This window comes from Odontesthes bonariensis, chromosome 12 (genome assembly GCF_027942865.1).
Source record: "Odontesthes bonariensis isolate fOdoBon6 chromosome 12, fOdoBon6.hap1, whole genome shotgun sequence".
Lineage (NCBI taxonomy): Eukaryota > Metazoa > Chordata > Actinopteri > Atheriniformes > Atherinopsidae > Odontesthes > Odontesthes bonariensis.
This window is the reverse complement of record NC_134517.1, coordinates 11,000,117-11,024,709: the sequence shown is the minus strand read 5'-3', so window position 1 is coordinate 11,024,709 and position 24,593 is coordinate 11,000,117. Positions and strand designations below refer to the sequence as shown.

At 41.9% G+C, this 24,593-nt stretch overlaps 1 protein-coding gene across 2 annotated transcripts in view; it reads right to left on the bottom strand.

Moving 5' to 3' along the window:
• The window catches only part of hdac4 (histone deacetylase 4), a 159,898-nt gene that overhangs the window by 39,332 nt on the left and 95,973 nt on the right, over nucleotides 1-24,593 (bottom strand). For both annotated transcript variants that reach the window (XM_075479076.1, XM_075479077.1), the window contains 9 exons: nucleotides 23,660-23,778; nucleotides 17,354-17,482; nucleotides 13,850-13,956; nucleotides 13,473-13,592; nucleotides 12,293-12,506; nucleotides 10,737-10,954; nucleotides 2,424-2,696; nucleotides 734-920; nucleotides 397-530 (listed from right to left, as the gene is read on the bottom strand). In XM_075479076.1, coding sequence (XP_075335191.1) covers nucleotides 397-530; nucleotides 734-920; nucleotides 2,424-2,696; nucleotides 10,737-10,954; nucleotides 12,293-12,506; nucleotides 13,473-13,592; nucleotides 13,850-13,956; nucleotides 17,354-17,482; nucleotides 23,660-23,778 — 1,501 coding nt within the window. The remainder of the gene's footprint in view (nucleotides 1-396; nucleotides 531-733; nucleotides 921-2,423; nucleotides 2,697-10,736; nucleotides 10,955-12,292; nucleotides 12,507-13,472; nucleotides 13,593-13,849; nucleotides 13,957-17,353; nucleotides 17,483-23,659; nucleotides 23,779-24,593) is intronic.

The following is a 24,593-nucleotide window of genomic DNA, read 5'->3' as shown; positions in this document are numbered from 1 at the left end:
TCTTTTATACGCATACGTTTATCAAAAAAATGGCATGGCGAAAGCTTAATGTGGACTAACCAAAAAGGAGAGTGTGTAACCTTTTTAGGCCAGGTGGTGAATATTCATCATGACAGAATGCACATGGGTGGATTTAAGTAAACGCAATATGTGACTTGTGCCATTCGGCGGCACCTGAGTGTATGAACAGCTTGTGTGATGGTGGGATTATTGATAAGGAAAATTAACTTTTTTTTTCCGAAATGACATTGTTTTTAAATTACACTGCCAGACTATCATCTTAAATGTGACTCTTGAAGATGGAAATGATTTAATAGAACAACAGCAATGTTTGCGGTTTCTTTTTTCATCGGGCCCTGGTCTGGGAGTCATGTTCTGCTGCTACTTTGGCCTTACCTCGCAGTGTGCCCTGAGGCCTGTTTCCTGCAGTCGGGACCAGATACTCTGAATGCGACCCGCATGCTCTGGATGACTAGTGGTGTTACCGCAGATACACTGGTGCTTCTGCATCAGAGAGTCGTACACTAGACCTGAAAAAAAAAATCACAAACATGCACAAAATGGGTCATTTTACAAGGAAGGGAACTGCTGTCACAAGAAGTTTCCTGTAATCACGCCCTGAGACACGATGGGATTATATGTTGTTTTTCTGCACACACCAGTCAAAAGCACAATTAAATATTTAGCTGCGATAAATGTAAGCATTTCAGTGTGAATCTGTCATTCAACATACCTGTAGTGAACTGGTGCTTGGCCGGGGGCTCCTGAATCACCATGGGGAAGGAGGCAGAGGCTGGAGATGACTGAGCCCTGGACAGAGGGCGGTGCCCAGCAATACTGACATTTAACCCTGCTGCTTCCATGGAGGCTCGGTAGTTCCTCAACTGGTGGATACGCTGCTGCTCTAACAGCAGCGCCTGCTGCTCTCACACAAACACACACAGCAATACGTGCTGCATAACAGTTGGGACTGCAATACAACGATCATTCCAGAAGATGGCACCAAAGCCTTGCATGTTTAAAAGGGCTCCACTAAATTAGAAAGTAAACTTCAACAAATCAGTGTTTCAACTGGATTTATTTCCTTTTGTGAAGAGGAAGCAGCATAAAAAAAAAACAGCCTGTGAGTTCTTCACGTGAGTCTTCAGTTAACCATGTGCTGGTTTTCCTTAAGGATACTGTTCATCAATCACATTATTCTCAGCTTCATTAACTTTGTATTGACTGACTTGTGTGATTACAAAAGAAGCTGCCTGAGCCACTTGACAATGATGACCTCATGCTTACAAAAAGAGGGAAAAAAAGAAAAGGTAGTATGGGCGCCATGGCGACAGTGAGAGGAGTGCCTGATTGAATTTGGCTGAGCAGACAGCAGGGATGGGATGGGCACATGAGGACACGGTGTCCTGACTGTGGGTAAATGTGGCCACAAAAATGGGGTGTGAGCAACATACAGCTAAAAGGATGTACGTTGTATACATCCACGGACAAATAACGCCAAAATACAAACCCTGATTACTGTGTAATAGAGCGTGTTTCTGTGGGTGTATACTATTTATATTGAATACTTGCTTCAGTTCTGCTAGAGATTACCTTGAAGGAAGTATTTATCCGAGCCAATTCTAATAAGTTCACTATTCTTCTCTGTTAGTGTGTTTTGTATGACATGGATAAAAAAAAAATAATGTAGCTAAAATTATGTTGGAAAGTGGGCTGATCAGATCGTCGGGAAGACGGGCAGATGGAATGAAGAGGGTACTGTTTCAGCCAATAACTAACAGCTCCATCTGTCACCGCCACAGTTACTACGGTCCGCTCTGTGAGGGTTTCTGGTGCAAAATAATCCGGCAAAATAAGTAGTCACTGTCACGCACGGTGATGCACCATGAGACAATGATGAACTGGAGGCCACCTTTAGATGCATAAAAGAATGAAAGCAGACTTTTCTTCTTCCTTCTTAGCTAATTTTACACTGCTGTGTTGAAACTTGTGGAATCTGTTCTATAACCGACTCAGATTTCATACCAAGTCAGTCTCCAGTTTCCATCAATCATTCTTTTGATCCGACCGCCTTCCCTCTTCCAGCACATTCTTCTTTCTTTCCACCTAACCTGATGTGTTTGTTTGCTACACAGACACATATTTGAGTCTGGCCATGGAAAGTGTTCAGGGTTCAAACACCTTGCCACTGTTGTGGCACTGAAAAAATGAACCACATCCGCCATCATAGGATGCCAAATGGTCCAAACTGCTGTGCCTTGGCAGCATAGCCGCAGACCTGGCAGGACTCTCTCCTGACAGTTATCCTGCAAGGCACATTTTTTCTTCCTTCTCTTTATTTCCCTCCTTTAAATCGACATGTTCATCTACCCCCACTTCCACCTGCACCTGTCCTTCACCTGCTCCCCAATCCTAAGCCTTACCTGTTTGAACACAAAGTCATGCTCGGCCTGTCTCTCCCATTGGTCCCTGTCTTCCTGCTCTTGAGGGTCTGGAGGTTCCTGCTTGATGACCAGTCCCCGGAGCAAAGCGGCCTCCTGCACAGAGGTGGAGGAGGGTAATGACGAAGATGAGGAGAGTGCCTGGTGCTCCCTGAGCTCCTCTTCTGTCTCCTCTGGGTGACTCTGATGCTGCCTGCCTGCCACGGAGGCACCGGAACCTGCAGCTGAGACCTGATCACCGGGCTTGGACATCATCTGGAGCATGACAAAAAAGAGTAGTCAGGTTAAATATGTGTCAGAGCGTCATCATGGGTGGAGGTCCGCTTTTCACAGTGAGAACAAACATGGAGGACTTTCAGAGAAAAAAAACTTCCATCACAAAAAATATTCGGGGATTAACTGAAATAATTTGTTGCACAAAATAAAGAAAAAGACAACTTCACCTTCAAAAACATGAAAGGGAGAGAAAAATCAATATATGAAGCAAGGCCTCTCTTTAACAAATGTGTGTCCACCGAAGATGTTTTCATTCCAAAAATAACTGAACGGGCAAAGTACAAAAAACAATGTGAAAGACCTTAAGTTTAACCAAACAAAAGCTAACATTAACCAGCCCTCCTTACGTTTCCTACACACACAGATAAACCTGAGCTGAGGCCAGAAATATGCTCGCCGTTTCACCGCACGCTCATGCAGGTGACTGGTTCCGTCATGGGCATAATTGTACACTATGACCTTCACCAGTCAACTCATTTTTGCAGACTGTGAACAATGAACATGGCAACAACAGAGGAGGTTAGCATATGGTTAAGTCTTTACACCGGCTGCCTGTCCGTCAGAGGATAGACTTTAAAGTTCTGATGCTGGTCTATAAAGCTCTGAATGGTCTAGGACCAGAATGCATCAGTGACCTCCTGACCCAGTATGAACCCTCCAGACCCCTCAGGTCATCTGGATCCGGTCTTCTATCAGTTCCCAGAGTCAGAACCAGACATGGAGAAGCTGCATTCAGCTTCTATGCTCCACATGTCTGGAACAAACTCCCAGAAAGCCTCAGATCAGCTGAAACACTCAGTGTATTTAAGTCCAGGCTGAAGACACACCTGTTTTCAGCTGGGTTTGAATAAAGCTCAGAACTTAATCACATTTTACCTAGTGATTTTATCTATTGTTCTTATTTCTTTCTTTTTTTGTTTAAAATTTAAATTATGCTTTTTATTTCTACTGTTTTAATGTATCTGTAAAGCACTTTGAATCGCCTTGTAGTTGAATTGTGCTATAAAACAAACTTGCCTTTAAATCACAACAGAGAACGTGAGAGCTGCAGTGTCATAGATAGTTTTACGGTCTCCTAAAATCAAGGAAGTCAAACATCAGGCCATATTTGTCCCAACACTGCCTCTAGTGGTCATCTGCATATTGTATCTTGTGTACATGGAGCACCGATTTCTAAGATTATGCACAGCATATTGTCAGCATAAAAACTGCCGGCATGAGGCAGTCTCTATGTGCACCTGAAAGCAGACGTAAAAGCGTGTATTTCTGGTCTGAGTGGTTATCTTTGACAGAATTCCTTAAACAGCTAAGGTCATCCGTCCTAAACTTGTATGAGAAAAGAAAAAGTGAGCTCAGTGCACATGGGGAAAGCTTGGAGGAACTGTCGAGGGGCGACTTTTGTAATCTTGTTGTGGCAGCTGTCCCCGTCGCTGTCGTCAAAGACCTCAACCTTGATGTGCAGGTCATGATTGGAGTGGATCACTGCTTGTGCATAGAACGCGCGCACACACACACACACACACACACACACACACACACACACACACACACACACACACACACACACACACACACACACACGGCTGGCATATTGCCCAGGGAACAGTTCATTGACGTCAGAGAACAGGCTCTTGCCTCATCCCAGTCCCTCTTCTCCAAACAAACTCAAAAACACCCAACCAATCCTGCTGCACTGATTCTCCCTCTTCTTTTCTTTCATGTTTTGTTCCCTTTCCCTCTTTCTACCCCTTCTTTTTAAGAGGAAATAGTTGCTGGGATATGAACCATGAGAGGGACTAGGCACTAAATAAGCCTGTTAAATCAGCAGGAAGATGAGAGGAGCGTACAGTGGAAAGAGAAGGTGATTGTATACACAAACACTTGACACTTGTTGACTCAATGCATCTGCCCCTGTCTTGCATGCAGGAACTTGAATCACAATATTATGTGAGTGTATCACAGTACACAGAGACACTTGGTTGTCTCAAGTAATTAATGGCAGAAAGCAGGTTCAGGCTGGAACTGTTCCAGGAATCTTTCATTTCTTTCTTTGCTGCCAATTTGGCTGCTTCAGCCCAATTTTACACTTTCAGGAAGGACCCCGGTTCATTGCTGGCTCGACTAAAACGTGACCAAGAAAGTGAAGAAAGGCTGCTGCCGATTGTGGTTTACAATGTGACAAATGTTCAAATTTAAGTAAAAATCTAATGATCACAATCACTGTGATAAGTGGAACTAATGGACAAGTTGGCGGTCCACATCTCTCCATCTGTATAATGTAAACTCTGAAGGAGTAGTGTCACCGATTCAGAATCAGAATCAGAAACGCTTTTTAATGCCAGGTATGTGGACACACACAAGGAATTTGACTCCGGTTACACCTCACTCTCTTTAGTGCAACAAGTACAAAAAAAAAAAAAAAAATAGACATAGAACAAGATTAAATCAGAAGTGCAAATTGACAATTGTGAATTATGGTCGGATAGTTTAGTGCTAAACTGGCCTGAAAAGTGTTTTTAAAAGAACTTCATGATGTAAGAGAAAAGTTAACCATTCGTACATCATCTGGGAGGAGGAAGGTGTTCCAGTGCCTTTGATGATGTTCCCTTACAGAAGGCTGAAACTGAGGAAAGCCTCCAAAATGATGCTGCACCTCACTGGAACATCCTGAAAGCCAACACTGCACTGAACAATACACCAGATCATGTTTGTAGAGTGGAGTGGCATTCTTCAAGGCAGCTGAGTAACTAGCAGACAGATTTAGGACCTTTAGGAGATTTAGGATCTTCAATATTTTCGTAAAGATGTCAATAATTGAGTGTTTTCTTCAGACATAAAACATGTTTTGTAAGGCCAAAGTGATAATCACCTAATACTAACCGGGTAATCCGGGGTTAAAGTGTTCAAGAGAGTGGGGGAGATGAGAGGATGCTGGGATGCTCATCTTTGACCATCAAAATCTTAAATTTAAACAATGATTTAAACAATTTAAACAATGAAAAATGATTAGGAATAGCGTGTTGGATGGACAGGAGGATGTAAGAGATACGCCCAACTGAAAAACAGAATGCCTCGGGCTGTGCCTGTGGCCAGCGCAGGTACATTAAAACTGGGAATCGAATCATGCTTAACATGCCCGTTAACTGGAGGATTGTTCTTCCTTGTGTCAAAGAGAAACTGTTGCAAATTATTAAACCTGACCAGCCAGAGGTATCCAGTCAAAGAATCCAAGTCAGGATGTCGATATGGAAAATCTTTTTGTTTCCATTCTACGACTGTTCTTCAATAATTAATCTATCAATGATCATTTAATATTCATTCGAAACCCCAACAATCCCACAAATCTTTGCAGGTATTCTATAATTCACCTTTAGGTATCTTATCTAACCCTCTGTTTCTATGTTTGGCAAAGTCAAAGGACTTGTTATGTGCAAGAAACAACGCCACCAGACATCTAAGAGAACATTAGAAATCATGGCATTTTCCATTTGGGCTCATGTGTCAGCTTTTACCAAGTGTTACCAAGTGATATTTAAAGGGATGATCTTGAAATTGCAGGTTTCACAGATTACACATAACAGATCATTTAGGATAACTGGGCTCTTTAAATAATCCATAATGTCCACTGTCTTACGCCTATCCTTTATCTCTCAACAGTAACTTCTTCATCTCGTCTCATCCTCTGCAAAGCATGCTGGGTATGTCTCATTTAACAGGGAGTTAGTGTAAAAAGCAGGTGATGACTCCAGCTTGTCCACACTGTATTTAAGGACACACAAAAAGCAATGAGGTAATGTATAGCACTGTTGTAGCTTAAATGTTAGATGTAGATTGTTGGTGGTCCAAACAGAGACTTGGGAGCTCACCTAACACCGGTAGCAACTCACATTTTCACACGTATGGTTTTCATGTAGAGAGATCGTAAATGCATTTGTATGCAATATGTTCAATGTATTTAAATCCCAACTAGGATTATCTGAGAGAGGACCAAAGCTAATATGGGCATCAATTAAAAAACAAAAGGAAAAAAATGCATTTATTGGGTGCCCGATGGTCCGAGACCAAAATGTAAAGTAAAACACAACAGACTACTTTAAGTAGCAAGTAATATTGAATCAGAATTTGAGGATGACAGCAAGTGTCCGTCATCCAACATCCAATATTGTTGGCTTGGTTACAGAGAGGGGTTTCCTATGAACTTCAACACAGCCGAGTTCGCTGCCCAAAAAAATCTGAACGCTTTTTCAGAGAAAAGAGATATTACAACAGGGATTCTGAGCTTTGTAAACCAATTTAGGCTCACATAAAAAGGAGTGTTTTACACTTATTCAGCACAAAATACTTTTGACACTTAGTTCATAAGAACAGCAGGACGTTTGAACATGGTGGTGTAAAAACATAGAAATCATTAAGATTGTGGAACATTAAGACTGATCAGAAAACTGTTGCACAAAGTGGTGAGTTATTATCTGCATGCTGTGTGTGTCCAGCTGCACAAAGCTCTTCAACTTTTAACTCAATACTCAACAAGCGCATTCGACTAACATGGGAATCATCTTAGTATCAGACCAAATCAAAGTGATACAAATCTAATTGATCAAATATCGCTTGTTAATAACTTTTAGATTTACCAATTTTCAAATCTGTTTGCTCTAACATCAGATGTACAGTATATAACAGATGTGTCAGCAAATAGAGACAAATCACAAAAAGGGTCAAGATTAAGCCAACTAGGTCATACTTTGAATGCTTAAAAGAGGTCACTGTTTTATGATTTGATTTGAGTGCCAACATTTGATCAATGTTGATTTTCTGTCAATTATTCGATTAGTTGATCAATCAGTGTGGTTATAATGTCGAACATCATCAGAGATTCAATAGTTGACAACATTTAACTGTGTTTCAGCCCACAATTGCTGTCTGGGACATCATCAGGAACAGCATGGAGCTCTTTACAGTCACTTTAATATGAAACTCTGAACACAAACTGCTCCGGAGCAGCATCCAGCATCAGTTACAATAATAATGATCCGGAAAAAATGAAAACTGAGATTTTTCAGCTCAACACAGCTCGCTAAGGCACTGATCTCGCTTTCATCCCTCTGCCCTTTGAGTGCCTGATGAATATCATGGAAAGATTATACTATGTAATATAACCAGTTAAATAGTATCAACTCGTGTTCAACAACAGCAAGAATACATATCTGTGCATGTAAACAAACATGGCACAAATTGTTGGCAATGATAAACAGTTGATTCAACTGCTGGGGTATCTACAGTCACAGGTAACAAAAAGTTGGAACAGGGGAACCAAAAGTTGGGAAAAGTAAAGTGGTACTAAAAAGATAAAGCTGGAGGAACGCATCACATCTAATTAGGTTACTTAGCAACAGCTCAGTAACATGATTAGGTATCAAAATAGGATCTTTGAGAAATAAAAATGAGCACAGGTCCAATAATCAGCAAAAAAGACGGTCAAACTGAAATCTGCATTTTTTTATTTTTGGAAATCATGGACACTGTGTCTTCTGAACTAAAGAGGACAGGGACCTTTTGCCTTGTTATCAACACTCAGTTCAAAGGCCTGCATCTCTGATGACATGGGGGTGCATTAGTGCCAATGGAACTGGCAACTTGCACATTTGGAAAGGCACCTTCAGTATATACAGGAGCAGCTAATGCTTGCATCCAGATGATGTCATTTTTAGGGAAGGCCTTGCATATTTCAGCAAGACAATGCTGAGGTGCAAACTGCGTCTATTAAAACAGCATGGACTCGTCTGTCTCCAGTCCAGACCTTTCACCAACTGAAAACATTTGGTGCATCAACACAAAATACAAGAAAGAAGATCCAGGACTGTTGAGCATATATAATCCTATATCAGACAAGAATGAGACAATATTCCTCTCTCAACCTTCCAGCAGCTGGTCTCCTCAGTTCCCAGCCATTTACAGACTGTTGTTAAAAGAAGAGGGGGTGCTACACCGTGGTAAACACGGTCCTTTCCCAACTTTTTTGAGATCTGCTGCTGCCATCAAATCCAAGATGAGCTAACATTTTTTCATGACATTTTTAACATTTGCCATGTTTTCTGTGTTCTTTTGTGAATAAATAAAATTGATTTATGAGATTTGCAAATCCGGTCTTTATAAAAAGAAAATAGTCCAACTGTTGTGAGTCAGGTTTATAACACAAAATAATTCACAGGCTCAAAGCAGACCAAAAGCAAACATTGCATTATCTACTCCAAACTACATTGTGTACTGATGTTTATGCTTAGGACTAGGGATGGGAATCGAAAACCGGTTCTTGTTGAGAACCGGTTCCCAGTGTTTCAATTCCTTGGAATCGTTTGGCGATTTTGCAAACGATTCCCTTATCGATTCCAGTGGGCGCGAATGACGTCACCACGCAACGTTGCGTGGCGAGTCCAGCGCAGCCAGCAGTCAACAGTAAACATGGCGCCCAAGCGGTACAAACGCTCGAAAGTTTGATTACACATCCCTAAAAAAGAAAACAACAGGGCAACTTGCAAAGTGAATATTTCACCAAAGGGAGGAAATACTACCAACATGCAATAACTATGAATGAATGTCGCATTTTCGATCCGCTCCGGACTAACGTCGGTGAATCTGAACCCAGCAACGTTAGCATGTCCTTGGCTAACACTGCAGGTAACTAACTAACACTGCCTATCATGTTAGCGCCATTTGCCTCATTGTAAAACCTGCTATTAGTAACGGTTAAGGTTAAATGAATGCCTTCTCAGGCATTACATTTAGATGAAATCATGAGAGGCAGAGCCTGATTGGCTCAGAGCCAGAGGCTGGTGGTACTACCTCCAGTTCACGTCTACCTCCAGCTTCTCCTTTCACCAGAGCAGGGAAGAGCTAAATTACCGTTGTTGGGTTTGTAAGGTCATGATTCGTGTTACTTCTAAACTAAACAAAGTTGATGCTAATCGGCCGGTTTGTTGTCCTTTTTCTCCAAATGAGAATCGATAAGGGAACCGATAAAGAACCGAATCGTTAAGCAGAATCGAAAATGGAATTGGAATCGTAAAAATCTTATCAATTTCCATCCCTACTTAGGACCAAACTGAATGCTTGTATGAATTAACCAGAATGCCTTAAATGTCTTAACTAATATGCCATTTAAATAAAAAGGCCTGTGATTTGACTCAATGAATTAGGGAACAGATCATTTTATACATGAACAACACATTTTAAGTATGTGCTCAGAGCATTTACTGTATAATTACAGGAATCTAATTATACTGCTGCTGATTTTGCAAACATTTTCATATGATTAACAGTGTTCAATTTTTCTTCGTTTCAATAAAGCAGCTGCACCTACAACATAAAGCAATGCAAATACCATCTTAAAATAGCACATGATTTTATAACAATCATGTTACAAAAGCAGTCTCTTATTTTTCTGATTATGAGTTACATGGAAAATAGCATGAGTATAACTTTAAAACTAAATGAAAACAACCTGCTTTCACTCGAGCGTGACTTAATGAGTTGGACCCACAACAACCTGCAGTCAGGAATCAGAGGGACATGTCTGCAGCCAAACGACACCAGAACATTCACCATGTTCCTACAGGAACAAATGCATGCAAAAACCATCTCCATCTCCAGAATGACCCCATAACAAAGCACGTCCCCACATCACCTAGCACACACACACTTCCACAGTGAGTCACATTTCCTGTGTGAGCATATATGGAGGCAGCTTTCTCTCGTGCACAGTTGCTAGGGTGACAGGGAGCAGTAGGGACACAGGAGCACAGACGATAAAAACTGGCTAAAAGACTTGCTGTTTGAAGGCTGATTCATCCTGCTCTTCCACAGCAGATAGAATTCTTACATGGGAACCACACAAGTCTTGTGTAGATGGACAAAAGCTTCTATTACTCATATATACTTTTACGTATTTGTACACATGTACATACATATTCCTGGTTCGTTGCAATAAGACTTGAAATGTTCTTTTTGCACATTTTGGGGTACCTTGTTAATGATGTGCTGCTGCTGCTGCTGCTGGAATAGTTGTTTGTGCTTCTCCAGGAACTGCTGGTGCTGCTGCTGGACGACCAACTGCTGCAGGGCCTGGGCCTGTCCACACGGCTGCTGAGGCAGAGGGGCCGACTGGGTTCTCCCCAGGGGACGGTGGCCCCGCACAAGCTTGGAGACAGTGGGCGACGGTAGTGGAAGGCCACCCAAACCAACTGTTGGTAACACAGAGCAACACAGAAGAAAGTCATTGCTAAGTTATTCTTAGTCACTCTTTTTTTTGAAAGACCAAATGAACATAATCAGTAGCTCTTATTGTTTACCATCATAATACTAAATGCTCACAGAGGTTCCGCCATCTGGCCATGACTTCAGACAACCAGGAAATGTTTTTAGGCTTGTATGGTTAAAGCCAACTGGAGACTTGACAAATTAGAATGACCAACCCCACATGAACTGTAAATTTCAGCTACCTTGTCCAGATACAGACTTCCTAGCGTTACCCTGGCTACATTTACAATAGAAGATTAGATAAGAGAATTTGGGTACTTCTGTATTCATTTCCCTTTCATAGCAGTAGGAAAGAATTACTTGGTTCTTGGTTCTAAAATCTCTGAAATCCTGAAAGAGAATTACGAACATTGCAGAAATTACACACACTGGAAAAAATGCCCCTCCAAAAATAAGTAAAAAAAACAACAAATACGAAACGGTTTTGCTTGAAATAAGCAAAAAAATCTGCCAATGGAACTAGTGAAAATCAGCTTGTCAAGATTTCTTGAAATAAGATGTAATATTTAGGACTTTTAAAATAAAAGGGATATTAGCTTAGCTTAAAAAATTGAAATTAGCTTAAAAACCTCTTCAAATGTCAAAAAAAGCTTGTTTCATATGTTATGTGACTCAAAACAATTTGTTTTCAAGATTTTTTCATTTAACAAGATATTCAAGATGTATCGTCTTCAAACAAGTCCCTATATCTGGCTGAAATAGTACTTGTTAGGCAGTTGTGTCTTATATTAAGTGTAATGAGATATCTTGACTAGAAATTAGACAAATATACTTGGAAAGACTTTGATTTTTTCCAGTGCAGAGTGTAAAATAAAAGTTGCTTTGACATGTTTGGGGGTTACTGGACAGATCGCCAGTCAATCACAAAGCCAACAAAGAGACAAAACCATGCACAAGCATTTAGAATTCCCAGTTAACCTAGCACACATGTCTTTGGACTGTGGGAGGAACCCGGAGCTGATGGAATAAATCCACACGGCACAGCTGTGCAGTCCAAAAAAAAACAAACAGTTGCACTAAAAACGTGTTCAAAATAATTTAGAAGAAATCACTGTCTTTCATCAGAGAACACTTTTTAATCTTCTCTGGTGCTGCATCACTGTCCAAATACTCGAAGCTGAACTGTGTGTTTATATTACACAGGGAATCATACGACATACGGTTTTAGCATTTAACTATTTGGATGAGTCATAAGGTTGGAATAACTCAAACCCCAGCTACAGAGAAGAAAAGAATGTAGTGTGAATATCACGACTACTGACCCATTGGACTGTGGTTTTGCTCCATGAGCACCATGTGTTGAAGGAGAGGGTTGTGACCAGCTGTGCCCCCTCCAGCCCCCTCCCTGTCCAGTGCTGAAGATGCCAAGTAGGAAGGCAGGTGGGCAGTGGGAAGAAAAGGAGGGGTCAGTGGAATGCCCTGCTGTAACGCAGACAGTGCCAGATGACTCTCACCATCTTGGTGTCCTGATACCACCTACAAACAAAGAGATTGAGACAGAGAGAGGGAGAAAACAACAGAAAGGGAGCAAGACGTCAGAGTGGGAGAAGGGTCAAATGGGACTTGTGGGCAGTGAGATTGAGAAAGATGGGAAGACACGAAAAGCCCAAATAAAAATCAGTGGCTGTGTTCGAAACTACATACTACATACTTGCAAATGGCATACTTATCGATCAGACAGTATGCAGAGCGTTTACACACAATGCACTTCGCTCCTGCCCGAGCCAAAATCAGCCGGCCTGAAGTTATAGCTATAAACTCTGTAAATATATAACTTTAGCAACATTTGAAACATTTTCAGGCGAGAAAGTAGTCGTTTAGATCCCCAACGTGTTGAAAATCTGACAAAATACCGGCTATTTACAATTTTGTTCCGACGAATTTGGTGCTACTAAAGCTAGCCGCAGTGAGTAACGCACTTCCGGTTATTTTCACAAAATAAAATACCCATTACCTTTTATCATAGGGAAAGCCATTACGATACAATTGGTGCTTTTGTTTTGAAAACAGGAAGTGAACCTACCCTCGTTGTAGCTAGCTTGTAACTGCCGTTTTGACAGGAAATGACGATCGGCGACGTCACGTTACATTGCATCTTGGGTAGTTTGAGTATGAGTAGTAACCTCATGATGTTGAGTAACCTCAACATTTCGGCGAATCTAGTATGCATCCGGGAACTTAAAAAAAGTTAAAGTTAGTAGGAGTAGTGGGAGTAGTAGGAGAAGTAGGCGGTTTCGAACACAGCCAGTGATAATGTAAACTCTGCAACCTTTACCCGCCTTGGCAAAAATACAACTCAGCGACTGTTTCACTCAGTGACTGCAATCAGTCTATGTACAAACGAGCACATACCCTTACTGGTGGACATTAAACGTTGTTCAGATTATACATACTTTATCAGTAAGTATCAGTGTTGTAACATTGTGTCGTAGGTGTACTCACAGTGCTAGCAGGGCCTGTAGCTGGTAGTCCTAAGGTAATGTTGGGCAGAGAAGGTGAGGTGTAAAGAGACAGCTGGCTAACTGACCCTTCCCTCGCAGCCAGCCTCTGAAGCAGAGAGGTCTGCACACACACATCCACCATGACATTACAGTAAATACACACATAGAACAGTCACAAAGTATACACATGTTTTTATAAAGAATTTTTCCCACAACTTCATCCACTTCAACATACACGCACCCAGAACAGGCATAGCCTTTGTGATCTGTATAGAAATACATTGATAAAGCTCCACAAGGCGTCCTCTGGTCACAAGTGGGCGTAACAAAAAAACACCAGCAGACACATGCACATATGCTATGATACATGTTGTTTACCTCCCCTGGGCTGCTGGAGATCGGGATTCCATTCTCACTGGGGATGTTACTGGAGCTGTTGTTGGGGGAACTGGGACCTGAGCCGGGTGCACTGTTGCATGCAGACTCTGTCATACACACAACACAGAAAATGGTTTAAAAAAATGTACAACAAAAACAACAAAAAGAAAGAAAAGAAAAGCAAATTAAAAAAAATTAAAAACATGAAACGCTAACAAGCACTTTTTTGCTGACAAGGACTAATGAGCTTTTTGCAGTGAAATGTGACTGTGACTTCTATATGCAAAACCTAATTAAAATGAATAATTCAAAGAATTCATTCATTCATACAGGCTAGGTTGAGTAGAAATGAATTAAAGACATGATAATAGAGGTCAGTCCTACTGCAGGATTAATGTGACTGAGAACTTGTGGAATAAGCCGTCAATTAGGTAGTTATCACAGCTCTCACCTATCACTTAGTCATGCTGCGGCCTGAATTATGCATAAGATCTGCTCTTATCCATATATATCTACATGTGGGGATGTTGTATCTATCTATATATACATATATGTATATATATATGTATATATACACACTCATCGGCCACTTTATTAGGTACACCTGTTCAATTGCCTGTTAACACAAACAGCTAATCAGCCAATCGGATGGCAGCAATTCAATGCATTTAGGCATGTAGATGTGGTCAAGACAACTTGCTGAAGTTCAAACCGAGCATCAGAACGGGGAAGAACGGGGATTTAAGTGACTTTGAACGTGGCGTGGTTGTTGGTGCCAGGCGGGCTGGTCTGAGTTTTTCAGAAACTGCTGATCTGCTGGGATTTTCACACACAACCATCTCTAGGGGTTTACAGAGAGTGGTCCGAAAAAGAGAAAATATCCAGTGAGCGGCAGTTGTGTGGACGAAAATGCCTCGTTGATGTGGGAGGTCAGAGGAGAAGGGGCAGACTGGTTCCAGGTGATAGGAAGGCAACAGGAACTCAAATAAGCCCTCGTTCCAACCCAGGAATGCAGAACAGCATCTCTGAACGCACAACACGTGGAAGCTTGAAGAAGATGGGCTGCAGCAGCAGGAGACCACACCGGGTGCCGCTCCTCTCAGCTATCAACAGGAAACTGAGACTACAATTCACTCAGGCTCACCAGAACTGGACAACAGAAGACTGGAAAAACGTTTGACGAGTCTGGATTTCATCTGCGACATTCAGATGGTCGGGTCAGAATTTGGCGTAAACAACATGAAAGCATGGATCCAACCTGCCTCGTATCAACGGTTTAGGCTGGTGGTGTAATGGTGGAGGATATGTTCTCGGCACACTTTGGGCCCCTAAGTACCAGTTGAGAATTGTTTAAATGCCGCAGCCAACCTGAGCATTGTTGCTGACCATCTCCATCCCTTTATGAGCAGTGGACCATCGTCTGATGGCTGCTTCCAGCAGGATAATGCACCATGTCACAAAGCTCATATCCTCTCAAACTGGTTTCTTGAACATGACAAAGAGTTCACTGTACTCCAATGGCCTCAACAGTCACCAGATCTCCATCCAATAGAGCACCTTTGGGATGTGCAGCGACAAGTCTGGACCAAAATCTCTGAGGAATGAGGACTGTCCACCTTGTTGAAAGTATGCCACGAAGAATGAAGGCAAAAGGGAGCAGGGATGGGAATCGAAAACCGGTTCTTGTTGAGAACCGGTTCCCAGTGTTTCAATTCCTTGGAATCGTTTTGCAATTTTGCAAACGATTCCCTTATCGATTCCAGTGGGCGCGAATGACGTCCAGTGTAGAAAGCAGTCAACAGTAAACATGGCGCGGTACAAACGCTCGAAAGTTTGGTTACACTTTCCTAAAAAAGACGACAACAGGGCAACTTGCAAAGTGAATATTGCACCAAAGGGAGGAAATACTACCAACATGCAATAACTATGAATGAATGATTAACGTCGGTGAATCTGAACCCAGCAACGTTAGCAACGTTAGCATGTCCTCGGCTAACACTGCAGGTAACTAACTAACTAACAAACACTGCCTATCATGTTAGCGCCATTTGCCTCATTGTAAAACCTGCTTAGTAACGGTTAAGGTTAAATGAATGCCTTCTCATGCATTACATTTAGATGAAATCATGAGAGACAGAGCCTGACTGGCTCAGAGCCAGAGGCTGGTGGTACCACCCCCAGTTCCCGTCTACCTCCAGCTTCTCCTTTCACCAGAGCAGGGAAGAGTTAAATTACCCAGGCCATGATAGACCAATGTGGACCTCACCGTTGTTGGGTTTGTAAGGTCATGACTCGTGTTACTTCTAAACTAAACAAAGTTGATGCTAATTGACCGTTTTCCCCCCAAATGAGAATCGATAAGGGAATCGATAAAGAACCGAATCGTTAAGCAGAATCGAAAATGGAATTGGAATCGTAAAAATCTTATCAATTCCCATCCCTAAAAGGGAGTCCAACCTTTTACTTGCCAGGTGTACCTAATAAAGTGGCCGGTGAGTGTATATCTATATAGATATATAGATGTATATCTACTAGTGTTGGGCGGTATGACCAAAAATACATATCACGGTATTTTGTCACGGTACACGGTTTCACGGTATATCATGGTATTTTTTTTTCATGCATAATTAGGTGTTCACAGCATTTTCTACAGATTGAGAACAGAATTAAAAGTAAAAATAGAAATTCTTCAAAATAATTCCTTTGTTAATAATTGGTCACACAGAACTTTATTGTATTAATATTCACATCTTCATTGTAAACAAATGAATAACATAGCTAATTACACTGGTCGGACTGTTCAGCTGTTTCAGACTGATACCTCCGGTTCAGGCTGCTCCTCATCCTCAACACGTTTCTTTTTCAATCGCGGAAAATATTGTTCAATACTCATCTGGATTGAAGCAGCAAACATTCAGTGTAAGAGTTTAAAAAACCTACTTTATTTGATTCACAGCTGCTAGTGTTTTGACCTCGACAACCCAACTACATTTTTAATGTGTTATTTTATAAAGTTGCACGTGATACCAACCTTTTGTGAATTTCGCCAGCCGTCTTCTTTCGGTTGAGCTAATCTAACGCGACGCTGAAGCTAGCAAGCTTCCAGGCATGATCTCGCTGATGGAGACACACGGTGTGCACGGAGGGGAGGGGCTGTGTGTGTGTGTATGTGTGTGTGTGTGTAGGCTATGTGAGAGAGACGCATGGCTGACAGAGACGGAGGGAGAGCAGGGAAAGGAAATGCAGCTTAACGAATACAAGTATTTTTTAAATAGCGTTAAAAATACACAGTAAACATGCGTGTTTAGAAGCGCAACACTGAAAAGGGTCCCGTCTCAAACAATGTCGCGCGACGCAGCGTTCCCCCCGTTGTGTAATCAAATACACCGGTATGGCGGTATATTAAAAATTCATATCATAATGAAATTATGAACCGGTATACCGCCCAGCACTAATATCTACCTAATTGATGAAATGATGAAATTCTGCGACAGGTGAACTCACCAGCCACGTCTAGGGATCGCTTTTTGGCAGCAGTGATGGGTCCATCTTTCCTGCGGAGCAATGGACTGCTGCGGCGCTCCGTCACCTTCTGCTTTAGCCGGGAGCGTAGCTTCAGGTTGGGCTCAGATGCTGAGAAAGTGCAAACGGGTACAGATTTAACAAAGTCCACGAGAACTCAAAACCTGAGAGAAATTTGGTCTGTCGCTTTGAATGAAGAAAAAAAAAGCACAGCTCACATGCCTGCGCTTCAGAAAGCTAAGCTGTTCCAGATAAAGCATTTGAGTTTCAACTGAGACACTAAATTCTGAAACTACAAAGGTGTTGCTGGCACCCCATAAATGCTTTAAAAATGAGAGCCCCTCTAAACACTGCTGCTCACATTTGTGGGAAACTGCTGGATCACACATGGTCTGTTAGCATTTAGTGGTGCTAATGAGTTTGTCCCTATAGGCCACTGTGTATGTGCTGACCAACAGACTCAGGGCCAGAGGTTAACCATCTTGTTGTGACAATGAACAACACCATAGCGTCATAGGAGGCAGCCAACTGGCAGCCTTTTTAACCCATTACTTAATAATGCTGTCTCTATACTTTGCTAATGAACATTGCCAGATTCCAGACATTTACCAATTAAATTACCAAAAAAAGAAAAAAAATCGCATTTGTATGCATTTTGTCTGAGTTTGGCTGGCCTCATAATTGTTAGTCCAAGCTTGAAAGTAGATGTTCCTATTTGCTGTGGCCGGCGTTATATGCATGCAGCACGCATGCATATAACGCATATATATACTGTACGCTTTGTACAGTATATTCTGGGCATGGTGTCAGGGACAGGACCCGGCCTTTTCAGGTCAATTTTTGCTGTGGTGTCTCACTGCCAGACAACTAGCAAACACAAGCAGTTTTATCTCCTCCACCATGGGCTTCCCTCGGCTCATTCAGTTAAAGCTGGATGGTTGACCCACCGCTGACCCAATGCTCGTCCCATGACCTTGTATCAAACAGACTGTGCAATGTTCATTAGCCTCAGAGCAGGCGACGGGGCATTTTGGTACAGCCAAGTGGAAGCAATTGATTCTTTGTGCACAGTAGTGATTTATCCAGTATTACAATTATTTCGTGGAATTAGAATCAAAGAGTACCTTTTTTGTATTTCAAAGACGTGCAAGTTGTCATCATGCGTTTACATGAGTGGGGATTAGCAAACCTACTGTGAATCCATCTCATCCAAGTATTTTCCCAATCGCAACTCTAAAAGGAACAATGCTGCTGAACTTACAAAGCTCAATTATTTAACACAAAGTGTCCTCTAAGTGGAGGGCACTCTTCTACAGTCTTTGTTACCAGGGACGAGGTGAGGAAGTGTAAAATGCTACGCATCAGATGAATTGAAGCAGACTATGGGAGACTGAAGGACAAGAAGCAAAGCGCATTAAAGTTTTATTTTAATCCACGGAACGTACTATTGTATTAATTTGACATTTCAGAATTATCGCAATCCTAGTATCATCCAGTTCATGATGATTGGTTGGACAAAATATTTCCCTCAAGACAAGGATCAATCCTTCTATAAGAAAATCTTATAGATTTGTAATATGTTACAAAAAGAACTGCAGTCTAAAGCTGATAATGACGGATAAAAGGAGGAAGGATACAGACCAGCTAGCTAAAAAGAGAAATTTAGATGAGACGGACGATAGGAGGAGAGTGAAGGAGAAGTAGGGTGAAGGAAGGCCATGTGTATGCTGGGCAACAGTCGCCACGGGAGTGTTCATCTCAGGACGCGGTGACTTTGAAGGGTGTTAATGCCGACAGGGCAAAAGCCCACCAGTGTGCACATGTGCAAACACGCTCGCTGTAGAGGGCCCAGACTGCTTTTACTGCTGATACTGGCGTTTTCACTCCAGCCCCTTCTCCCCACTTCACCTCCATCCGTGCTCTCCTTCCTCTCACTTTCTTTCATTCCCCACTCCTCTCCATTTCTCTGGAATTATTTCCTTTATTGTTTCATCTTTATGGACACAGTGTGAGCAACCATTGGAAAATGAGGAGAATACTGGTTCATTAATAGCAATGATTAAGTTCCTAGTTTATGATATTTCTGGCACAAAAAAAAGTTGAATTTTTCCACTTTATATCCTTTCTTTTTCTGTGGTTATGTAGCAGTGATGATGAATAAGACACACTTAGTTAGACGGTCCCAAAATTATTTATGTGACATGAAACAGACATGGATGCCTCGCAACATTCCTGAATCCAAGGTCATTTATTCATGGTATTCATATGCAAAAAAAAGTCTGGAGGCAAAAATAATTGTGGCTTTAAATCTTTGCTCCTTCTCTTAGTCTGTTTTGATCTGCACAAGATGCTAAAGCAAAAAAATAAATCACCGAATATCTCTCTGCACTTCATGTAGGTCATTAAACTACCAGGTTAAACCAGGTTAAACTTCTGGGAAACTGATCGTCGGATACAAAATGCTTGAGTTTTCTGCTCTCCTGTTTGACAGACTGTCGTCCCGAGCTGCTCAAGTCATGCTGGGGGAAGCCGTGCTGGGAGGGAAGCAGATTTACTGTATGGAGATCAATATGGTTGTTTGCTGAAACTCATCAACAGAGCTTCCGAGAAATAATGTACATAAATAGATTAGATGGACAGAAACAAGCAGAGATACATCTATACAAACGGATGGATTGATCTCATTTGCACGGTTTCAGCAGTTTTCACATTTCTGTATGACAGGGTATTGTGATTCAAATGACTCTCATATAATGAATCTTAATTATGTTTTTTTCCACAACACAATTATTCAACATCAAGCTATTCAACTGTTTCACTAACAAAGAGCTGGCTGACATTGACCCTCTTCAATTAATGAGGCCCTCTCCTGGAGGTGACATGAGTCTGTTAAAACCAGTGTCCATTATTGGCTGGATAGTGGGTGAGGGTGAGGGTGAGGGTGAGGGTGAGGGTGACGGTGACCAGCAGACCCTATATAAAGTCGGTCAACCTTGGAAACAACAAAACCGGGGTGTTTAGCTGTATAAAGGCTTTTTCAGACACTGGATATATAAAATGAATGGCTTTATCCATTGTGTAAGTGACACCATTTAGTCATTGAGACTTAGTTCACTTTTCTATCCTCAGGGCTGCATTCAGGCAGTCTGACAAACTGAATGTTCTGGGGATGACTTCTCTGACAACACTGCCAGGTGATCTGTCACAAAGCAGCTCACAGCAAAGACGGCAAACAAAATTCCATTTCCATTCTGCAGCAACAACCATTTTATTCTCAAAGTTGTCCCACCAAACAGGGGTCCAACTGCACCTGGTTCTGTTAGACCCTGTAGCAGTGACATCTGCGGATCGTTCTTATGCTTCTCTTCTTCAATAAAGCAGGTGACTAATGACGGTTATGGGTAAACATCATAAAAATCATGTCAATTACGTAAACACTTGCTCAATTTTGCTGGAGTCTTGTGTTGCCATGGCAACAGCGGTGAGATTGATGTATTTTCCGACATGAAACCAAAAACTGTGGCTACCCTGTTCACATGACAAACCTACACATGGAGTTTTTAAATATCTTTACCATGGCCAGATGTTTTAGGGATTGGTTATTTGTTTCCAGGGGCCCAGAACTTTGTTTCCACAAGAGGTTCTGCATTTATCAAAAGATCTGTGTTTGTGTGTATACATATTTGGCATTTCCAACAGAATAGGGATTTTTTTTGTTCCCGTAGCTGGGAGCAGTTCTGCCTTCAGACATAAAGTCGACCTATTCGGTTGTTCTGTTGTGTTACATACAGTAACTGGAAGTCTTAAAGGGATAGTTCGCCTCTTTTGACATAAAGCTGTATGACATCCCATATTAGCAATATAATTTATTAAATACGACTTACCCCCTGCTGCGTCCTGTGAGCTGAGTCCCGGCCTCGTTTTGGTGTTGATGAAGGTAGTCCGGCTAATTGGCTGGGGCCACAAAAATAAAGCGTCTTGCTTCTTAAAACAATATGCGTTCAAAAGAGTAATACATTTGCATCACAAAATCGTTCATCCAGAAAAAGTCAGATCTCACAATCCCGTGGCACTATTTTCTCTCCCTTCGTATCACTGCGTGCTGTGTAGACCGTGCAGACCGAAGTGCAGACTGAGCACTCCCCTGCCTCCGAGCAGTAAACACCGTAACAGGTGCAGCTGTCCGCAGGTGGCTGCACGTATTGATATGAAGGGAAAGAAAATAGGGCCATATTTTTATTTTTCTGCACAACAATTTTGTGATGCAAATGTATTACTCTTTTGAACGCATATTGTTTTGAGAAGCCAAACGCTTTATTTTTGTGGCTCCAGCCAACTAGCCCGACTACCTTCATCAAGGCCAAAACTCGGCTGGAACTCGGCTCACAGGACGCAGCGGGGGGTAAGAAAATGTTCATAAATGATATTGCTAACATGGGATGTCATACAGCTTCATGTCAAAAGAAGCGAACTATCCCTTTAACTGTCCACACAAGTTCACCAATCAGCGGACGATCGGTTTTAACAACAAAGATGTATCCACATACATCAGGGGAGATGGGATTCCTGAATGACTGCTGCTTAGTGTTCAGTATGAACCGTGATATGGGAATCTTTGTGTTACAGTGCATGGAAGAAAGAAGGGGGTCAACTTGACAAGTCTGACTCTGTCACGAAGGCCAAAGAGACTTCCTGTCACAGCACTCAAAGTGGCCCTCTGTGCTCTAAGAGCCATTATAACAAAGCCCCTCACACTTGGACAATGAAGGCCTGTTGTAACACACTGTAAGCCCCGACTCGCTTCACAGAAATAGAATATGTAACGTGCATTTAGAATTTACGCGGTTAAAAGACCGACGTGGGGAAAAAATGTCATCATGACGTCAGAGGAGTGCACCAGTGTCGCGAGTGTGTCACTGTCACTCATTTCCTCCTGAACACAGTTGGGCTCTCTATGAGCCGGCCTAATCTGACCTGCGTCTGCTCCCTAATGGCACAGCAGTTTAACAGTAGTGTGTGTGTGTGTGTGTGTGTGTGTGTGTATGTGTGCCTGCCTGTGTGCAGTCAGCCCCTTCTCAGCCTCTCAAAAATAATGAGCCAAAAACTCCACTGGAATCATTTTGTTTAAATGTGTACTGTGACATGCACTTTGAGCGACTTAAAGCTCAAACTTTCCGTTAATAAGAACCGGGAATCTGGAAGTCGTGCATATTTCCCAGAAGAAAATTCCTGAATTACAACTAAGTGTCCCTGAAAGTTTAAACCCACAGTCTGAACCAACATGCCAGGAAAAAAAAATCATCCCTGCCTCCAGTTCGTGGCAGCGGGTGGACCAGAGCAGAGCGCAGAGCACACATGCTTTGGTCTCCAGCTGTGAAAGCAGTCAGCACCAGCAGCAAAAGCAGCTGCTGATGCTAAGTGAATGATCACAGTTTGGCAATTCTTAATATGGATAGATGGAAACAGTCTGACACGTCCAGAAAGGAAGAATTGGGATTGTACATGGCTTCCCCCGGCACAAAGGTGCTCAAGAGCTGCTTTGTTCCATACGATGATCTGTGAGTGCCACTCAATGTGTTCGTCAATAGCCAAAAAGCTTTTTAAAGAAAATCTCTTTCGTCATCAAAAATGCTGAGGCTGATGATGAAGCAAAACGCTGACCGTATATAACTGAGTAATTTCTAACATTACCACTTTAATTGAATGAAAACCTTTAAACCGGGGATAATTACATTTTACAAGTATTCCGAACTCCTCGAGTCTTTTTGGCTGTGTGACAAGTCATTGGCTATTATTCCAACAATCTAGGTTTCCACATTAAACACAACATGATACGATAACAGTTTTCTTCCATCTCCAGTTTTTATTCTCAGATAAGCTCAGCAAAAGCGTCACATCAACCAAATAGATCTCAGTTTTCTGATCAAACGCTCAGCAGGAAAGTGAATATCCCTTTAAAATGTTTTTACTCGTGTCAGGTTTGACCACTATCCCATCAAGAGTGGCTCCGTTACTGTCCCTCCTCCCTCATTTACGTGAAAACTATTTGGGACAGGTCATGAAACAAATTTGGATATCTTCAGTAAAGAATATTTTAGAGGTTCCTGATAATCCTCCAGTGGCTGACTCATGCTTCCTACCTCTGATTTATAATAAGCTAATTTTACTTCCAGTTGCTAAAGCAGGAAATAAAGGAGATTAGCGCTCCGTTCTCGGCAGGCAAAGAAGCGGAAGGAATGCGAATGCAAGGTAGCGGGAAAAAATGTCAAAGCCTTTCATTTTTTTTACCTGTTTTGCGGAGCGGGAAGTCGTCTTTTGAGTCGTATGTGCCCAGCATTGGATGGTTGTACGCCAACAGGGCTGTTTGGGGGGGTGAGCTCTGGTCCAAAGAGCTATGCTGAGTTTTTCTGCAAATAAAAGAAAAGAAAATGAATTCAAGCATAATCTGCGGTATGACTTTTGTAAAATTTTACAGGAGAAGTGGGAAATTAATACTTGCCAAGCCGACTCATTTACTACTGTACCTGCTCTTCTAAACATACACACCCACCCGTTAAACACAGCAGTGTGAACAACACTGTGGATGGAGAGGAGGAATAAAAAAGGAAAAAAAAAGGGACTAAGCATGTCTGTTTTACCTTAACCCATTTAGGCCGGGATAGCATTGCCGCAATTGAAAATAGTGCTGTTCCTGCACTTTACTTTTTACACTTTCTATTTTCATGAAGGTGTATGTAAATAAACTGAATTTCCAAAGAAAGCCACAGGTGTAAGCTCTCAAATACCTTTTGAATTTTGTTTCTATCTGCTACAGAGGCTGAGAAATCAATCATTTAGTAGGCGTTGACACAATTGCTGAATTTCCAGAAAAACTTCAGGTTTTAGGGGGTCTTTCTGAAATCGCCCATAGGTCTTACAGGCATTCTTTTCCAGGCGTTTTAGGCCTAAATGGGTTATGACAGTGACAAGCATCGAGAATGAGAGCTTCAGGATGAGAAGAGAGATGGAGGGAGAGGATATGTGTAAAAAGGACCTGAGGGGAATTCCAAAAGGTAAAAAAGAACAAAAAGAATAGGGAAATGGGGATAACAGTCATGTGGAGCCACATGTGTCACACCTGCCCTGGCAGAGATGTTTGACTGCTTAAAACCTCTCCAATTATTTAAAGCGCGGGAAAGACGCCATTGTTGTTGTTTTCTTTTTCCTCCTTTCTGCCCTCATA